This window comes from Halictus rubicundus, chromosome 15 (assembly GCF_050948215.1).
Source record: "Halictus rubicundus isolate RS-2024b chromosome 15, iyHalRubi1_principal, whole genome shotgun sequence".
NCBI lineage: Eukaryota > Metazoa > Arthropoda > Insecta > Hymenoptera > Halictidae > Halictus > Halictus rubicundus.
In genome coordinates this window covers 4,498,128-4,511,448 of record NC_135163.1, presented here as the reverse complement: position 1 = coordinate 4,511,448, position 13,321 = coordinate 4,498,128, and the positions used below count along the sequence as shown (strand labels likewise).

The following is a 13,321-nucleotide window of genomic DNA, read 5'->3' as shown; positions in this document are numbered from 1 at the left end:
GGATCACAGGTTGATCCGCGAGTTCTCGCGTTAAACGGAAACCGGAAGAGACGCGCGCCGTGTTCTCGTCGACCTACTAATTTTTCGACGCATCCACCGGCTAAGAAAACTTTCGAATCCTCCTCCCCCGCCTCCCCCTCGTCGCAGGTTTGTGTACTATTAATGCGGCCGAGTCTTGTGAAACCTGCCTCGCTTCGCGAGCAGTTAACGCGGTCGTTCCCTGTCACCCTCCCGCCCCCTCGTTCGGGTGAACTTCCGGCGAACTTTTCGTCGCTAAAACAATTTGGCCGAGGCAAGATAACGCGACCGGATAAAGCTGCGCGAACTTCTCGACGACATTGTGTTGCCTGGGCCGCGTCGCTGTAATACCTTTCACACCCCGGCCCGTTGATAACGTAATCGTTTATATTAATCCTTTTTAACGAGCGTCTGCGTGTACGTGTAGGAGGCGAGCTAACGGCGGATACGTGACTTTCGCGATCCAGCGAACCCGGGCCGAGCCGGGCTGCCCGGAGCCAGCCTGAATTTATCACATGTTATAACGACGATAATATTCCGCGGAATGTCCAATGTTTTCCTGGATAATTAAATATATGCACCGGTTATTAGGGGAGCCCCGACGGTGTACCCGCGTGGCCAGTTTCCCAAAGATTCCTCGTTCTCTTGCGAAACGAAATTCCTGTTTATCCCGATGGCAGACGCACGTGCGCGACCTCCGATTAATCTTACGCCGGATATTACAATGGTAATTACTAGACTGCGGATCTTTATGCATTTACGGCTTATGGAAATTTTCAAAAAATGCTGTATTATAAAATTTGAGGGAATTCAATATTATTGAAGATCTATTGTACAAAGGCTGTTCCCATTAAAAATAGGATTTCATTTCATTCCGCTATCTGAAAATTTGTCGATAAAAATTGGAAATTGCATAAACATCCGCAGTCTAGTAATTACCGTGACCCTCATTTTTTACCTTCTCACTAACTGTTTTATTCACCCTTCTGGGATATGATATCTGCGCGTAATACTAGGGTAAGGGGTCCAATTACTGTGCCTGTATTAGTTATACTTAGGTATTGAATTTTTCGCATTAAAATCAGTTAATCTATACATGCTGTTATACAATATTTCTTCTTAAATATACATTATGCTTTAAAAAGTACGTGACACTCCCACAGTAATTGGGTCCCTTACACCAGCTCTGAAAAATATTCCAGAATTGATCACACGTGGTCAAGCTATCATCCGTTCTTACTTACGTTTTGAAATTTCGAGATAGTTGTGAGCAGAGAACTTAATGTATTTATAGTTTCTGAAAATTTTCAAAAAATGCTAGAATAGAAATTTCAGAACTACAAAGACTACTGACACTGACACTTTCTTGAAATTTGCCTAGAAAAATTCAAAATTGCATAAACATTCGCAGTCTAGTTATGAGAGATGTCGACGAGTCTATCGCAGATAGTCTATCGCTATAATTCGCAGATTATGATGATACGTGCAACGTTGTGCAACGTCAAACTGACAATCAGACGCCATTCCTGAAGGGCTAATACTAAACCCAACGGGCATTAAAAACGGCTGGGACGTGTTGTCTTGTGGAAATAATAAAATTGAATTGATTTATCAATTTAAATTTGAATCAATCCACAATTTATCGAAATCAACTTTATGATATCGATAATTGTGAAATAAATAACCCAAAACCGACCATTTGACCGGTAGTGGTAGGTCTAGTGTTACGGGCATGAACAACTAACACAGAGACACGTTGTGTACATATACCGAAGAATTTCGAAAAATGATATTTTAGAGGTGGGAAAAATTGTACAAAATGAAATTGCAATCTGTATAAATTGAAAATTGCCATTGCTGAACACTTGGAAAAAGTATGATCTTTCGAATGTAAATAAAGAAAAATTACGTTAACAGTAAACATAATATTGCGACAGAAAGTATACTGATCATGTGAGTTGACTACGAGGCCAAACGAAACATTGACGAAATACGCGAGAGGGAACGATTTTGGCGGTGAAAAGCACGTTGACATGCGTTGCAAGTCGCTCGATGATGCTCTCGACCGCGTGTCATTGGACTAATTTCCGTTGTCTCCGAGGAAAGCGAACGTTAATACGAATTACATGATTCGCCCTCCTTTGTGCAATCACATAATGCCGGATGTACTTCACTTCCGTGCTTCAATTCCACGTGCAATTTAACGGGGCAGCGAGTTCGCCGAAAGCATGTCGATATTACGCAGCCGATGACGCCGGAAATCCATCGAAATATCATCGATTGTCACAACGGGAATACGGACGAGACATTGCCGATAATGATACGTCGACTCGGACCGGATGTCAATGCACCTGTCAAGTGTCACTGTGTCGACGAACGATGGAATTTTGCGCAAGTTATTTCTGACAACTTACCCGAGTCGCGATCGCGGAGTCCACCACCGATGGAGATCACAACCGGCACAACTGGATCTAATCTCCGTGATAGATACTTGAGGTTTCACGAAACGCAGCTCATGACCACAAACCGAAAACGATGTGCATTCGTTCGCATCTAAAATGCAACTTGAACCTTAGCCCGCGCTTTGGTGACTGCCAAAGGATTGAGAGTGGGGAGCCTCTTCTCCGCGTGACCGTACTTACACCGAATCGACACCAGATAGCTGTACAGATCTGGTGGTGATTTCCGGCCGGTATCGGCAACGTAGATCTCTATCATACGCGATGCAGTTTGTGGCGAAGGGCCCTGTTTCGACCGACGTACGCTTCTGCAGAAAACAATTTTATCACTGACTGAACACACAGACAGCACCCCGCTGTTATCAGAGAGGAAATTGTTACGTAGCCGTGTGGTGGTATTTAGGGATTTTGGCTGGTTCTCGTGGAAGACGTGTGAAGAAATATACTTTCGACGAAGATATATAGACTTTATCGACTGAGCTCTGAGATATGTGCTCTATGATTCCATAATAAAATTTGACTCGTCCTGGAGTTCTAATCTTCTTCCAGCTTCTTCATTCCCGTATTTCTTTCCACTTAGTCAATAGGAAAATTAGAATCTTTCAGCTGAGCGTTGATTCGTAGGGTGACCCCTCTTCACGAAATTGATTAGTCTCGCCAACTAGAATTTCGTCAAGGATCTCCGTGGGAACTCTCTTTTTCTCTCGTTATTTCCTTACCTATTCTAAACTGTTCTACCCGGATAAACATTACATTTTACATTCAATTTTCCCACACCTACGTTCGCGTGGTTCACGCAACTACCAGAGAGGAATTCCTCTCTGGAACTACAGACACCGAGATCTCGTCGGTGTTACAGACCACGTAAACGAAATGGGTTATGTTCCGTGCTAAAGTTAACATAGTTTCTGAAATCATCAAATATTATATATTTGTTATTATAAATTTGGCCTAAAACCAATACAGTAAAAAAAAAGTTAATGTAGGAAAAGATGGGAATACTAAAACCCCGGGCATGAGCAATCTCATTTCCTCTCTATATGCACGTAATTTAAAATAAAGAAATAATCATGATCGGTACGTATATTATTATTTGATGATTGTGCATTTTTTTAAAGAACAGAAGTCCGTACAGATATTTCTTTTCATTCTTATCTATTTCGAGTGCTATTTTATCTATTCGGCACTCTCTTGCTTTATCTCTAGTCTAACTGAAAAATCTATGGCTGATTTTTGTGAACGTGGGAACATGTACGTTTGATTTGAAATAGTAGTCAAACATACACATAGTTCATACGAATTTTTTCATTGTAAGTATCATATTTGATCTGGATAAGTGTATGTAGTACTAACTGTTAAAGAGTGCTTTCTAGCCTTTAAAAATGTGTTAATGCATAAATATATTTATATTATATCTTTGAAACGTGCTTGAAAAAGGAATATGTATTTGCTTTCACGTATGTATTTATAAACATAGAATTATATATGAATAATAACACGACATTATAGTGGCATTACAAGAGAATAATCATTAATTATTCAACAAATAAACATACTTAACCAGAATGTCAAAATCAAGAAAAACTAAAACAAGACGGGATGAATCTCTAGACGTTAATACTAAGAGAATAAAAATTTCAGAAGAAGATGACAAAGATACAGAGCATTGTGTTGCAAATGCAACTGATACAACACTTGTGGATATTTCTGAAGAATTATTATCATTGGAACGTAACTTGACTATCGAGTTAGGAAAATTTACGTTTCGTCTTCCCATAGAATATGTTTATAGTCCTCTTGAATATGCTTTTAATATACATTCTATGTATGTCAAAAAATATTGCTCTACAACAAAAAAAATCCTATTTCTTGGAATGAATCCTGGTCCATGGGGCATGTCTCAAACCGGTGTTCCATTTGGGGAAATAAATATGGTTCGTGATTGGTTAAAGATTTGTGGACCAGTTGGAAAACCTGCCAAAGAACAGCCAGATAGAAAAGTGACTGGATTTCAATGTACGCGTAGCGAGGTCAGTGGAAAGAGATTATGGGGACTTTTTAAAGAATTATGTGGAAGTCCAGAAAACTTCTTTGAACATGCATATATACATAATTATTGCCCTATTGCATTCATGGATAAGAAAGGGCGCAACATCACACCATCAGAAATAAAGGTAATATTACTTTTAATATATTAGATGTGTAAATAAATTCGGTGCCTTTTTGTAGCTTTTATTCATAACAGAAGTATACAAAATTATGTTTCGACGTATTCACCATCATTTTGTAGTACATTTTTCTATCCAGTTGGAAGATTTGTATTTCACCTAACTTTTTAAGACAAAGAGATATCAATTGCATGCAAGAGAGTATTTTTGAAGCTGAAAATTAGCACTTTAATACGGTACCAGGAACAGGAAGAAAGTATAATTTAAAGTAAAGTTATGACCAATCGAATGAAAAGGCACTGAATATATTTGTTAAATATTATGAGGATGTTCGTTAAATATTTATATTTGTAGGGAGCTGAAATAGGCAAGGTGCATTCTGTTTGTGATAAAGTTCTGGCCGATATAATTCGACTACTAAAAGTAGAAATTCTTATTGGCATTGGTATATATGCAGAAAAACGTTCGCAGCTTGTAGTACAATCTCATAAACTACCTACCAAGGTAAACATAAATACTAAAAATACTCATTGTTTTTATTATCAAAATAGATAATGGTTCCAATTATTTTTAGGTTCTATGTTTACCTCATCCAAGTCCAAGAGCTGCAAATAATAAAAATTGGAGTGAAAAAGCAACCAAAAAATTATCTGAGTTTGGATTACTTGAATGCTTTACGAGTTAAGTATATTTATTGATGATTGAACTGTGGCTTGTATGTAAGAACCTTTGTTTGTTTTCTCGTTAGTAATATATTATAAGTATTTATGTGAGTGTTCAATTTATCTAATATCTAAAAAAAAAAATTTCATTAATTTATAAATACTACAACATAAAGTAACATGATGGACATATTAGGTTGGATGGATGTTGCATTGCAAAAGGCGAATGATTCATTGAAAGCAGGAGAAGTTCCTGTTGGATGTTTGTTTGTATACAATAATGAAGTTATTGCTATAGGTAACAATGCTGTTAATGAAACACATAATGCAACTAGACATGCTGAGATAAACTGTATAGATCAGGCATTAGAATTCTGTAAAAATAAAAGTTTGAACTACAAAAATGTTTTCACTAATGTTGACGTTATAGTCACTGTAGAACCATGCATTATGTGTACTTCAGCATTGTATCAACTGCGTGTACGTAATATTGTATATGGCTGCGCAAACGACCGTTTTGGTGGATGCTTCAGCGTTTTTAGCGTACCAAACATTTATAATTCAGAAACAAAAATAATGGGTGGCGTTAAGAGTGATATAGCAATGGCTTTGCTAAAAGAGTTTTACAAAGGTACAAACCCAAATACACCTAAACCAAAAGTAAAGAAAGGTCGCAAAACAAAAAAGTGTGACAATTTAGAGTATATATGATTTTAAATGATTCTAACTTTTTTTTATAAAATTTTAATTAATAAAAATGTGGATTGTAATTTTTATTTTGACACAGTGTGAACGATACAATACATAAATACAAAAATAAGTTTTTTAAAAAATTAGAATATTATGTGCAGTAAGTATAAAAAAAATGTATCGTTATTATTAACTTTTTGTACTCATTTATAAATATCTAAAAGCATTTTTATAATAAACTGTTATAAAATTAGTTTTGCTTAAAAGTATTTATGAACACCATGAGTGGTCTATTTCACATTTTCCTTGGTACCATCTGACTAATAATTGATTTCTTAGTGTATAATCTTTTAGCACCATATCTTCCGTCTAAAAATAATCATTGTTTGTAAAGAAAAAAGATAAATTATGATAGTATTCCTCTGAAGACAACTTACTATTGGTGGTGGAAAAACTCTTTGAAAGTCCATTTTATTCTGCTGTTCGTTATAACTTTGGGATAAGACGAGTTTAGTTTCAGTCGTGAAACATGGTTTACAAAGCTGACATTCTACATGGAAACAATCATTACACTTTGCACAGAGTTCTGGCAGAACCACTAAATTCTTATCAGCCACCATCATTTCATTCTCTGGCTGGCTTCTAAAAAAGTGAGGTAAATTTATTAATCACTTTACAATTAACTTTGTATCACATTTATTCTAATCACTACCTTATTTTCAAGGAATCTTTCCTAATTCTTTGCCCAATGCCGACTAGAGCAAACAAGTTATATAGAACTTGTTCATAAAGCAATTGATTTGGCGGGTAATGCGCAGAGGATAGATTTGGAGACATATTAGCTTCCATGGTGTATACATTCAGATTCTCATCCAGAGCAAAATCGAACCGAACTAATTCAAAGAAATTTCTTCTGCTTCCATAACGTTTCATAGCTTCTTTCATGTATCCTTCCTTTGCCAAAGTTATTTCTCTTATTGCTTCATATACAGCATTCCACACTTTCTGCGAATCACTTCCCTGTGATCTCACATAAGCATCGAACGAATCTTTCATTGAAAACCCTAATTTATCGTAATAATGCTTTAGGGAAGGAACATTCCATATTGGCAAGTAGTCATCTCCAACTACATACTTGTCTAAAACCTCTGGATCAAACGGATAGTATTTGATGGGACAGAATCGAAATAATACATCACCTTTGTATACGTATACTCTAAGGGGATCAATTGAAGTGATCACAGTATACACTCCAATATCAAATTTATAACCATCAACAAGAAATGGTCGTTGTATAAATTCTTGCACAAACGAACCACTTACTGTTAGGTTTATTTCGCTCGTATTTTTTACTCTAATACCCCGATGATCATTGGATTTCTCCACAAATGTCTTTTCAGGATACTTATCAGCGTATTTCAAGAACTCATTCCGTTGTTCCGGCAGTTTGAACGCCGGAAGTATGTACTGTCCTTCAGTTGTTGACAAATCTACCTTGTTTGTAATATATCCACAACCGGGAAAATGATTAACTCGTTGATGATCTTGTAATTTACTTAAGTTAGATGATAGGACTCTGAATGGATAATCATGAGCCCATAATAAGTCCCAATTTGAATCGTTGGTTCGTTGAAAACCCAATCGGTTCAGCACAGCGAATACATGCCTTAAGTATCCGGTATCATTACTTCTTGCATATATCCTGTACGTTGGTCTCTTTTCTTCTACTTTGATTATTTTCGTGTGTGCTTTTATTAAATTTTCTTGATAATATAAATAGGCAAAAAAGAGACAGTATAAAATTATCGGACCTACTATGGAATATAGAAAAATTTTTAAAAGCGTTTTCACTTTTAAACTCATAAATTGAACGCAGACCTTGCGATCGGAATCCTGCAAGTTCAAAGAAATTGGTTAATACACTTTTTTTTTTAAATAAATAAATATTTTTCGTCAAAATAGATATTTATTATACACCGATTGTATATACTACGAACCTCAGTCTCATCCTTTTCTTCCTGTTTCTTCTTGTCGGACATGATAAAACATATGATTCTAGTATCATTTGTCGATGCACTTGCGACTGAGTGTGAGGTATTTCTGTTTAAAACGCTAAGTCGTAGCCGACGAAAGTACCGTTGCAATTACCCCCGCTATGTCGTTTGTCTCTCAAGTGGGACATGCATACGTGAAAACCGGTTCGTATTCATAGATCGTTTACTGTGCCCTCATTTTTTTACATTTCTAGTAAACAAATCGTAAACAATTATTGTACAACTATGGATATTTATTAACACAACCCTTTTATATAATACTGCTTTGACAATACTTTATTGTGTTGGCATATTTGCTTTTTTCCCATTTTTGTAAATGAATTGAAAATATCTATATTTGCAATAATTTACATATGCAATTTGTTGCTTAATTGTTAAGAACAACCTAAACTCTATTGTCAATTTTTTAGGTTTATATAAATTTACACGAATTCTACATTAGGACATTTGTTCACATTGTCTAATGCCAACTAATAAATTTGAATAAAACAATGTGATATTATATATGAAAAATTATATATCAATAAAATGCGTTCGTACCGAAAAAAATTCAAATTTGAACGGAAATCACATACAGCGCCCCATTGCGCAAACATCGTGGTTCGCGATAATGGCGTTTCCTGTCTTTTATGCCGTTGACTTGATACAGCAAGGATCTTCTTGACGAAGAAATGGGTTTTCAAAATATTTGGTACTCGCATCCGCGAAAATATGGTCAGGGGTCTAGATCCTGGTAAGTACTATCATGATTTATATTATTGTATAATAATTGTAATTGTAATTGTAGTTTATATCAGTAATTTATACGGATATATATGACCGCGTGTCGACATCGTTTACATTTATTTGTCATTATATTTCTCTATATAATTGTTGATAGATTTATTTGAGCAATTATAAAAACAAAAATGATTATTTAGTTAGTGTATCAAAATGGACTTACGTGTTCGTTAGTTCATTTTATAAATATAAAATGAGTTCTATGCATTGTTAATCATAACCTAAAAATTGTGTTATTGTGGACATTACTATAGATGTTACTGATGTTTTGCGTATTTTTCAATACCTTCCATTACGAATACTATTAAAATAAAATAATTCACTTTACAGTCGTGCTTGCGCCAATAGGCATGGATTGATCCGCAAATATGGTTTGAATATTTGCAGACAGTGCTTCAGAGAATATGCAGCTGACATTGGCTTCAAAAAGGTACAGTACCATATTATGCTTTCCATTTTTAAATGCTCATTATTATGTTAACATGTTGAAAACTTCATCATAAGTATCATATTTAATATAATACATTTTATATTTGCAGCTGGATTAATGAACAAATAATATAGCATCCAAAATGCCCCGAAAGAAATGCAAACATCTTTAGTACCATCAAAAAATGTCAAGTTTTACAATACATCTGCATTAACTATGTGAACTGGAAAACAACAAATTTGTATTGTATTTAAATTATGAATACAAAGAAAATATAATTTTATTTATATTACATCCCTTATAATTACGCACTGTTCATTTCTCTCACGATTATAAAATAAAACGAAGCAAATCTTAAATTTTTTACTGTCAATTCTGAGGAGAAATTAAATACTTTTTTTACATGCGAAATTAAAGTCATTTGTTGGCCGGCGCAAGCTTTACTGGCTTTCATATTTGCGCGCGTTATTTTCACCGTGGAAGCGCTACGAGCGCTACTGCTACGGAGAAACTTGCTATCGTTTCTTTGCGGATTGACTTTATGGTGAGTAGCATCGTAGACAGGATAAGATATATATATAGAGTGGGAGGCAAGTTTTGTTCTGTCAACACTGCACTTATGGTTACCATAACGACAAATAATCGTGCTTTTTTAATTGACCTCCGTATTTTCGTCCAAGTTTAGGTCGTTCTACTGTAGTACATATCTATTTCCTTAAGTTCGTTTAAAAAGATGGATTATCTTACTGGATTAGGTAAAACATTATACTTGCCAATTGCTGGCACAGCGGGTTTTGTTTATAATACGGCAGGACATGTAAGTATTTATTTGTCGAAATTGAAGAATATATAAAAAAGAATTTCTCGTTTAAAAGTAAAATGCATACATACGATGTACCGCTATTGAATAGAGAAATTACATTGATGCAAAGTTATATTTACATTAGTTCGTAGCCGGCAGTTAACCTCTTCAGTACAGTGCTCGCCTGCGCGTTGTATTGTTTATTAACTGCCGAATGCAAGTGTGGTACACTTGCGAAAATGATTATTTTATTGATAGAACTCTGATAAACACATAAGGAAATGTATTCGTCTGGTGGCTGTTGGCTAAAGTAGACGGTCGTATTGAAGAAATTAAATTTTCCTTAATGGGACACCTTCTTTCTCTTTCTTTTCATTGTATTTATGCTCTATCCTTGTCCACTGACACTAACATGACTTCGTTAAATTGAAGGCATTCAATGGTAGAAGGGTAGGGCTGAGTCACTACCGTATTACTTAATTGTAGAAAGATTAGGTACTTGATGGTATTGTACAGTGGAGTATAATTGGAAACAGTTATAATATCGGTTTTGGTTCATGAAACAGTTATGGAGAACTGAAAAACAGTAGCATCACAGTGATTACGACAATCTCCTACACAATGAGTGTAGAAAACTTATCTCCACTACTGCTGGGTACACCCCACAAAGCCATCGAAGCTTGACTTGAATACAACATGATACTAGGTGTCATATCGTTTTAATCAGAAAAATGTTGGTATAAATTTCATAACAGAATAATTAAAACCAAAAAGTTTTGTTATTGGATTAGTATTGTCTCACCGACACACTGGTGTTGGTCGCTTGGCTCAATGTACTGTGGGTTGAAACGCGAAAAACGCGGACAAAAATCATGGTAGATGTGTGAACAGCTGCAGCTAGCTGTAGCTCTGTACACTACAGCACTAGATTAGTTATTAGAAACTAGTAAACGCAAAATACAAGAAGATTTTAAAAGCTATGATTTTTCTTATGGGGCAACTTTCCGAAGAATCTATGGAAGCTGAAAATAAATATATAAGTTTAGAAGAGAACATACTCAGAAACATTCCAGGTACCATATCAACCGTGATTTATTCCACAGACTGTTACAACATCCGATCCAGTAATTTCACATCAACACATACCACAAAAACCAGTGACAGAATTGCCTGAAGAAGTGCTTCAGCTATTGAAAGCAGAAGATAATTTATCCATCCATAAAGGTGATGACAATGAAAAGGGATAAGGGATATGATGATGACTAAGGGATATGGTACGAAAGCGATTAAAATCAAGTAAATTATATAGATTTTAGTATATCATAATACTAATAACAATATATCTGATCAAATTCGAGATTACCGTTTATAAAAAAGCTTATGACTTTTATGGGTTTCGAATGAAACAAAATTTGATCATTAATTCGAATTCAGCACATCAAAATCTATACAGTTGCATCATATTTATTAATTTAAATTTATAGGTAGCTTCAAAAATAATTTTATCGGCGTTTCTCCGCGTTCCGACCCACAGTGCGACGGGATATGGAGTTGGTACCAACGGATGCGGTCTTATGGCGCCAATCTTGCGCCAATATGGCGGAAATTTGCTTACTGGGTGGATTGTTAGGATAATAGGAGTCTGCTAATTCTTTTCTCCACTGCCATTTCTTCGTTCTTATAATAAAAATTGGTGTTCGTGTAACTATATTTATATACTTAGCTATTTGAATCATAAATCTATTGTTGCACTTTCTGTATGAGTGGGTGCATGGATGTACGAAAGGATGCGTGGGTTAGGATATGGAGCTTGTAAACTTTTATGGCCGGTAGACTGAAAATTAATCGTTTATTTTTCTTCCATATTGTACTTTTTAAGTTATTATTTGTTTTGGTAGATGAGATAATTTTCGTACATTCACTATCATTTTCGCGTGATATTTTAATATTTTTTCTTCATTGTTTTCTGTAGTATTTATTATGGATTTTACAATATTCTTATATTATTTATATCACCCTCTCCTGTTGCCTTTCGCTTTTTGGGTTTCTTCATTTGTGGTTCTATTTTTTTATCCATAATTGGATTATTCAGCATATGAAACTCGTATACTAAACTGCACAATTAAATTAATATTGAACAGTTGTATACATGTATTAAAATAGTTCATTAATATTAATATTTTTTGAGAATAGTACATATTCTATTGTTGGGAAATTAATATTTTCATTAAATATTTAGATAAAAACTTACCTTCTATATTACAAGCATAATATACACATTTAGATGAAAAATAAATATTACATTTACAGGTAGTAAATAGTGTCATACCTGCACCACAGAAAGTAGAGATCAGGATGGAACCTCTGTGGAAATTAGCCGCAAATACAGGACCTTATGTAAAAATAGCTGCTTTGAGTGGAGCAGCAGCAGTGGGGCTGGGTGCTTATGGCTCTCACAGTAAGAAAAGAATATTTTCTTTATGATTTTCGTACCATTTAAAAAAATTCTACATTTACAGTTTCAGAGCCATTTTTCAATAGTTTATATCCGCGTACCGTTTGTATATTATAAACAAATTTTATTTTTATTCAATTAATAATATGCATTTTTTTATAATTGCAGGAAAATATTCAGATGTCGATGATGTTGGTCTAAGACAAGTGTTCGAAACAGCTAACCGTTACCATTTTATTCACTCATTAGCAATGTTAGGCTTACCTTTCTGTAGAAGACCATTTTTAGTAAGTTTAATATCAATGTAATATACAACGTAATTTTTACGAATATTTATTGTCATTATTTTACTGATGCTTTTTGTATTACTTTTAGAGTGCGGTATTTTTTATATCGGGCATAGTACTGTTTTCGGGTACATGCTATTATTATGCCTTTACCGGCGATGGGACGTACAGGAAATATACGCCAGCAGGAGGTATATGCTTAATCGTAGCATGGTTAAGCATGTGTCTTTAAGTAAGAAATATGGTTAATGAAAATATGCACAAATTTGTGTATATCTCTGTTAATGTACTTTTGAAATAATTATTTCGTAATATGAAATGCTTCTTAATAATATGGTGTACTTTACTTACGATATATGTTGACTAGAGAAAATATTTCGCCGGAAAACACGTTTGTGTTTACATTTATTGAAGGCTACCAAAGAAACAAAATCTCATTTGAATAAAATTCGTTTATGCTAATGTATCGATATAAATATATCTTTTGTTTATAATATTACCGATAAAGGTTTAGAT

At 34.7% G+C, this 13,321-nt stretch overlaps 5 protein-coding genes across 10 annotated transcripts; 4 read left to right on the top strand and 1 right to left on the bottom strand.

Annotated features, from left to right (window-relative positions):
* The first annotated feature begins 3,376 nt into the window (after positions 1–3,376).
* On the top strand, positions 3,377–5,358 carry Smug (Single-strand-selective monofunctional uracil-DNA glycosylase). Of its 4 annotated transcripts, none has more exons than XM_076800552.1 (4): positions 3,377–3,554; positions 4,119–4,651; positions 5,000–5,149; positions 5,220–5,358. In XM_076800552.1, the coding sequence occupies exons 1-4, from the start codon at positions 3,548–3,550 to the stop codon at positions 5,328–5,330; spliced, it is 801 nt and encodes a 266-aa protein (XP_076656667.1). In that variant the 5' UTR covers positions 3,377–3,547; the 3' UTR covers positions 5,331–5,358. The 4 variants fall into 4 exon arrangements, with proteins under 4 accessions (XP_076656667.1, XP_076656666.1, XP_076656664.1 ...); XM_076800551.1 differs by lacking the exon at positions 3,377–3,554 and adding an exon at positions 3,803–3,934; XM_076800550.1 differs by lacking the exon at positions 3,377–3,554 and adding an exon at positions 3,808–3,934 and having other exon boundaries at positions 4,042–4,651.
* Positions 5,359–5,487: 129 nt separating this feature from the next.
* LOC143361282 (tRNA-specific adenosine deaminase 2) lies at positions 5,488–6,021 on the top strand. Its single transcript, XM_076800553.1, has one exon. The coding sequence runs from the start codon at positions 5,488–5,490 to the stop codon at positions 6,016–6,018; it is 531 nt and encodes a 176-aa protein (XP_076656668.1). The 3' UTR covers positions 6,019–6,021.
* Positions 6,022–6,067: 46 nt separating this feature from the next.
* Positions 6,068–8,111, bottom strand: Ttll15 (tubulin tyrosine ligase-like 15). Its single transcript, XM_076800548.1, has 4 exons — positions 7,995–8,111; positions 6,710–7,890; positions 6,435–6,639; positions 6,068–6,366 (listed from the first exon to the last, which is right to left on the bottom strand). The coding sequence occupies exons 1-4, from the start codon at positions 8,034–8,036 to the stop codon at positions 6,268–6,270; spliced, it is 1,527 nt and encodes a 508-aa protein (XP_076656663.1). The 5' UTR covers positions 8,037–8,111; the 3' UTR covers positions 6,068–6,267.
* A 512-nt stretch (positions 8,112–8,623) lies between these two features.
* Positions 8,624–9,565, top strand: Rps29 (ribosomal protein S29). The gene is made up of 3 exons (XM_076801506.1): positions 8,624–8,784; positions 9,162–9,261; positions 9,371–9,565. The coding sequence occupies exons 1-3, from the start codon at positions 8,723–8,725 to the stop codon at positions 9,377–9,379; spliced, it is 171 nt and encodes a 56-aa protein (XP_076657621.1). The 5' UTR covers positions 8,624–8,722; the 3' UTR covers positions 9,380–9,565.
* Positions 9,566–9,713: 148 nt separating this feature from the next.
* LOC143361627 (transmembrane protein 256 homolog) lies at positions 9,714–13,137 on the top strand. 3 transcript variants are annotated; one of them, XM_076801192.1, is made up of 4 exons: positions 9,714–9,805; positions 12,374–12,521; positions 12,687–12,805; positions 12,894–13,137. In XM_076801192.1, the coding sequence occupies exons 1-4, from the start codon at positions 9,803–9,805 to the stop codon at positions 13,035–13,037; spliced, it is 414 nt and encodes a 137-aa protein (XP_076657307.1). In that variant the 5' UTR covers positions 9,714–9,802; the 3' UTR covers positions 13,038–13,137. The 3 variants fall into 3 exon arrangements, with proteins under 3 accessions (XP_076657307.1, XP_076657305.1, XP_076657306.1); XM_076801190.1 differs by lacking the exon at positions 9,714–9,805 and adding an exon at positions 9,847–10,078; XM_076801191.1 differs by lacking the exon at positions 9,714–9,805 and adding an exon at positions 11,824–11,892.
* Positions 13,138–13,321: the final 184 nt, after the last annotated feature.

Bases quoted from the DNA above. Each gene is read 5' to 3' on its own strand.
- Smug (XM_076800549.1), top strand. From the start codon at position 4,043: ATGTCAAAATCAAGAAAAACTAAAACAAGACGGGATGAATCTCTAGAC. The intron at 4,652-4,999 runs GTAATATTACTT...TTATATTTGTAG, and splicing joins TCACACCATCAGAAATAAAG to GGAGCTGAAATAGGCAAGGT. The intron at 5,150-5,219 runs GTAAACATAAAT...AATTATTTTTAG, and splicing joins CTCATAAACTACCTACCAAG to GTTCTATGTTTACCTCATCC.
- LOC143361282 (XM_076800553.1), top strand. From the start codon at position 5,488: ATGATGGACATATTAGGTTGGATGGATGTTGCATTGCAAAAGGCGAAT.
- Ttll15 (XM_076800548.1), bottom strand. From the start codon at position 8,036: ATGTCCGACAAGAAGAAACAGGAAGAAAAGGATGAGACTGAG. The intron at 6,640-6,709 runs GTAGTGATTAGA...TCACTTTTTTAG, and splicing joins AAAGATTCCTTGAAAATAAG to AAGCCAGCCAGAGAATGAAA. The intron at 6,367-6,434 runs GTAAGTTGTCTT...GATTATTTTTAG, and splicing joins GAGTTTTTCCACCACCAATA to ACGGAAGATATGGTGCTAAA.
- Rps29 (XM_076801506.1), top strand. From the start codon at position 8,723: ATGGGTTTTCAAAATATTTGGTACTCGCATCCGCGAAAATATGGTCAG. The intron at 8,785-9,161 runs GTAAGTACTATC...TTCACTTTACAG, and splicing joins GGTCAGGGGTCTAGATCCTG to TCGTGCTTGCGCCAATAGGC.
- LOC143361627 (XM_076801190.1), top strand. From the start codon at position 9,995: ATGGATTATCTTACTGGATTAGGTAAAACATTATACTTGCCAATTGCT. The intron at 10,079-12,373 runs GTAAGTATTTAT...TTACATTTACAG, and splicing joins TTTATAATACGGCAGGACAT to GTAGTAAATAGTGTCATACC. The intron at 12,522-12,686 runs GTAAGAAAAGAA...TTATAATTGCAG, and splicing joins GGGTGCTTATGGCTCTCACA to GAAAATATTCAGATGTCGAT.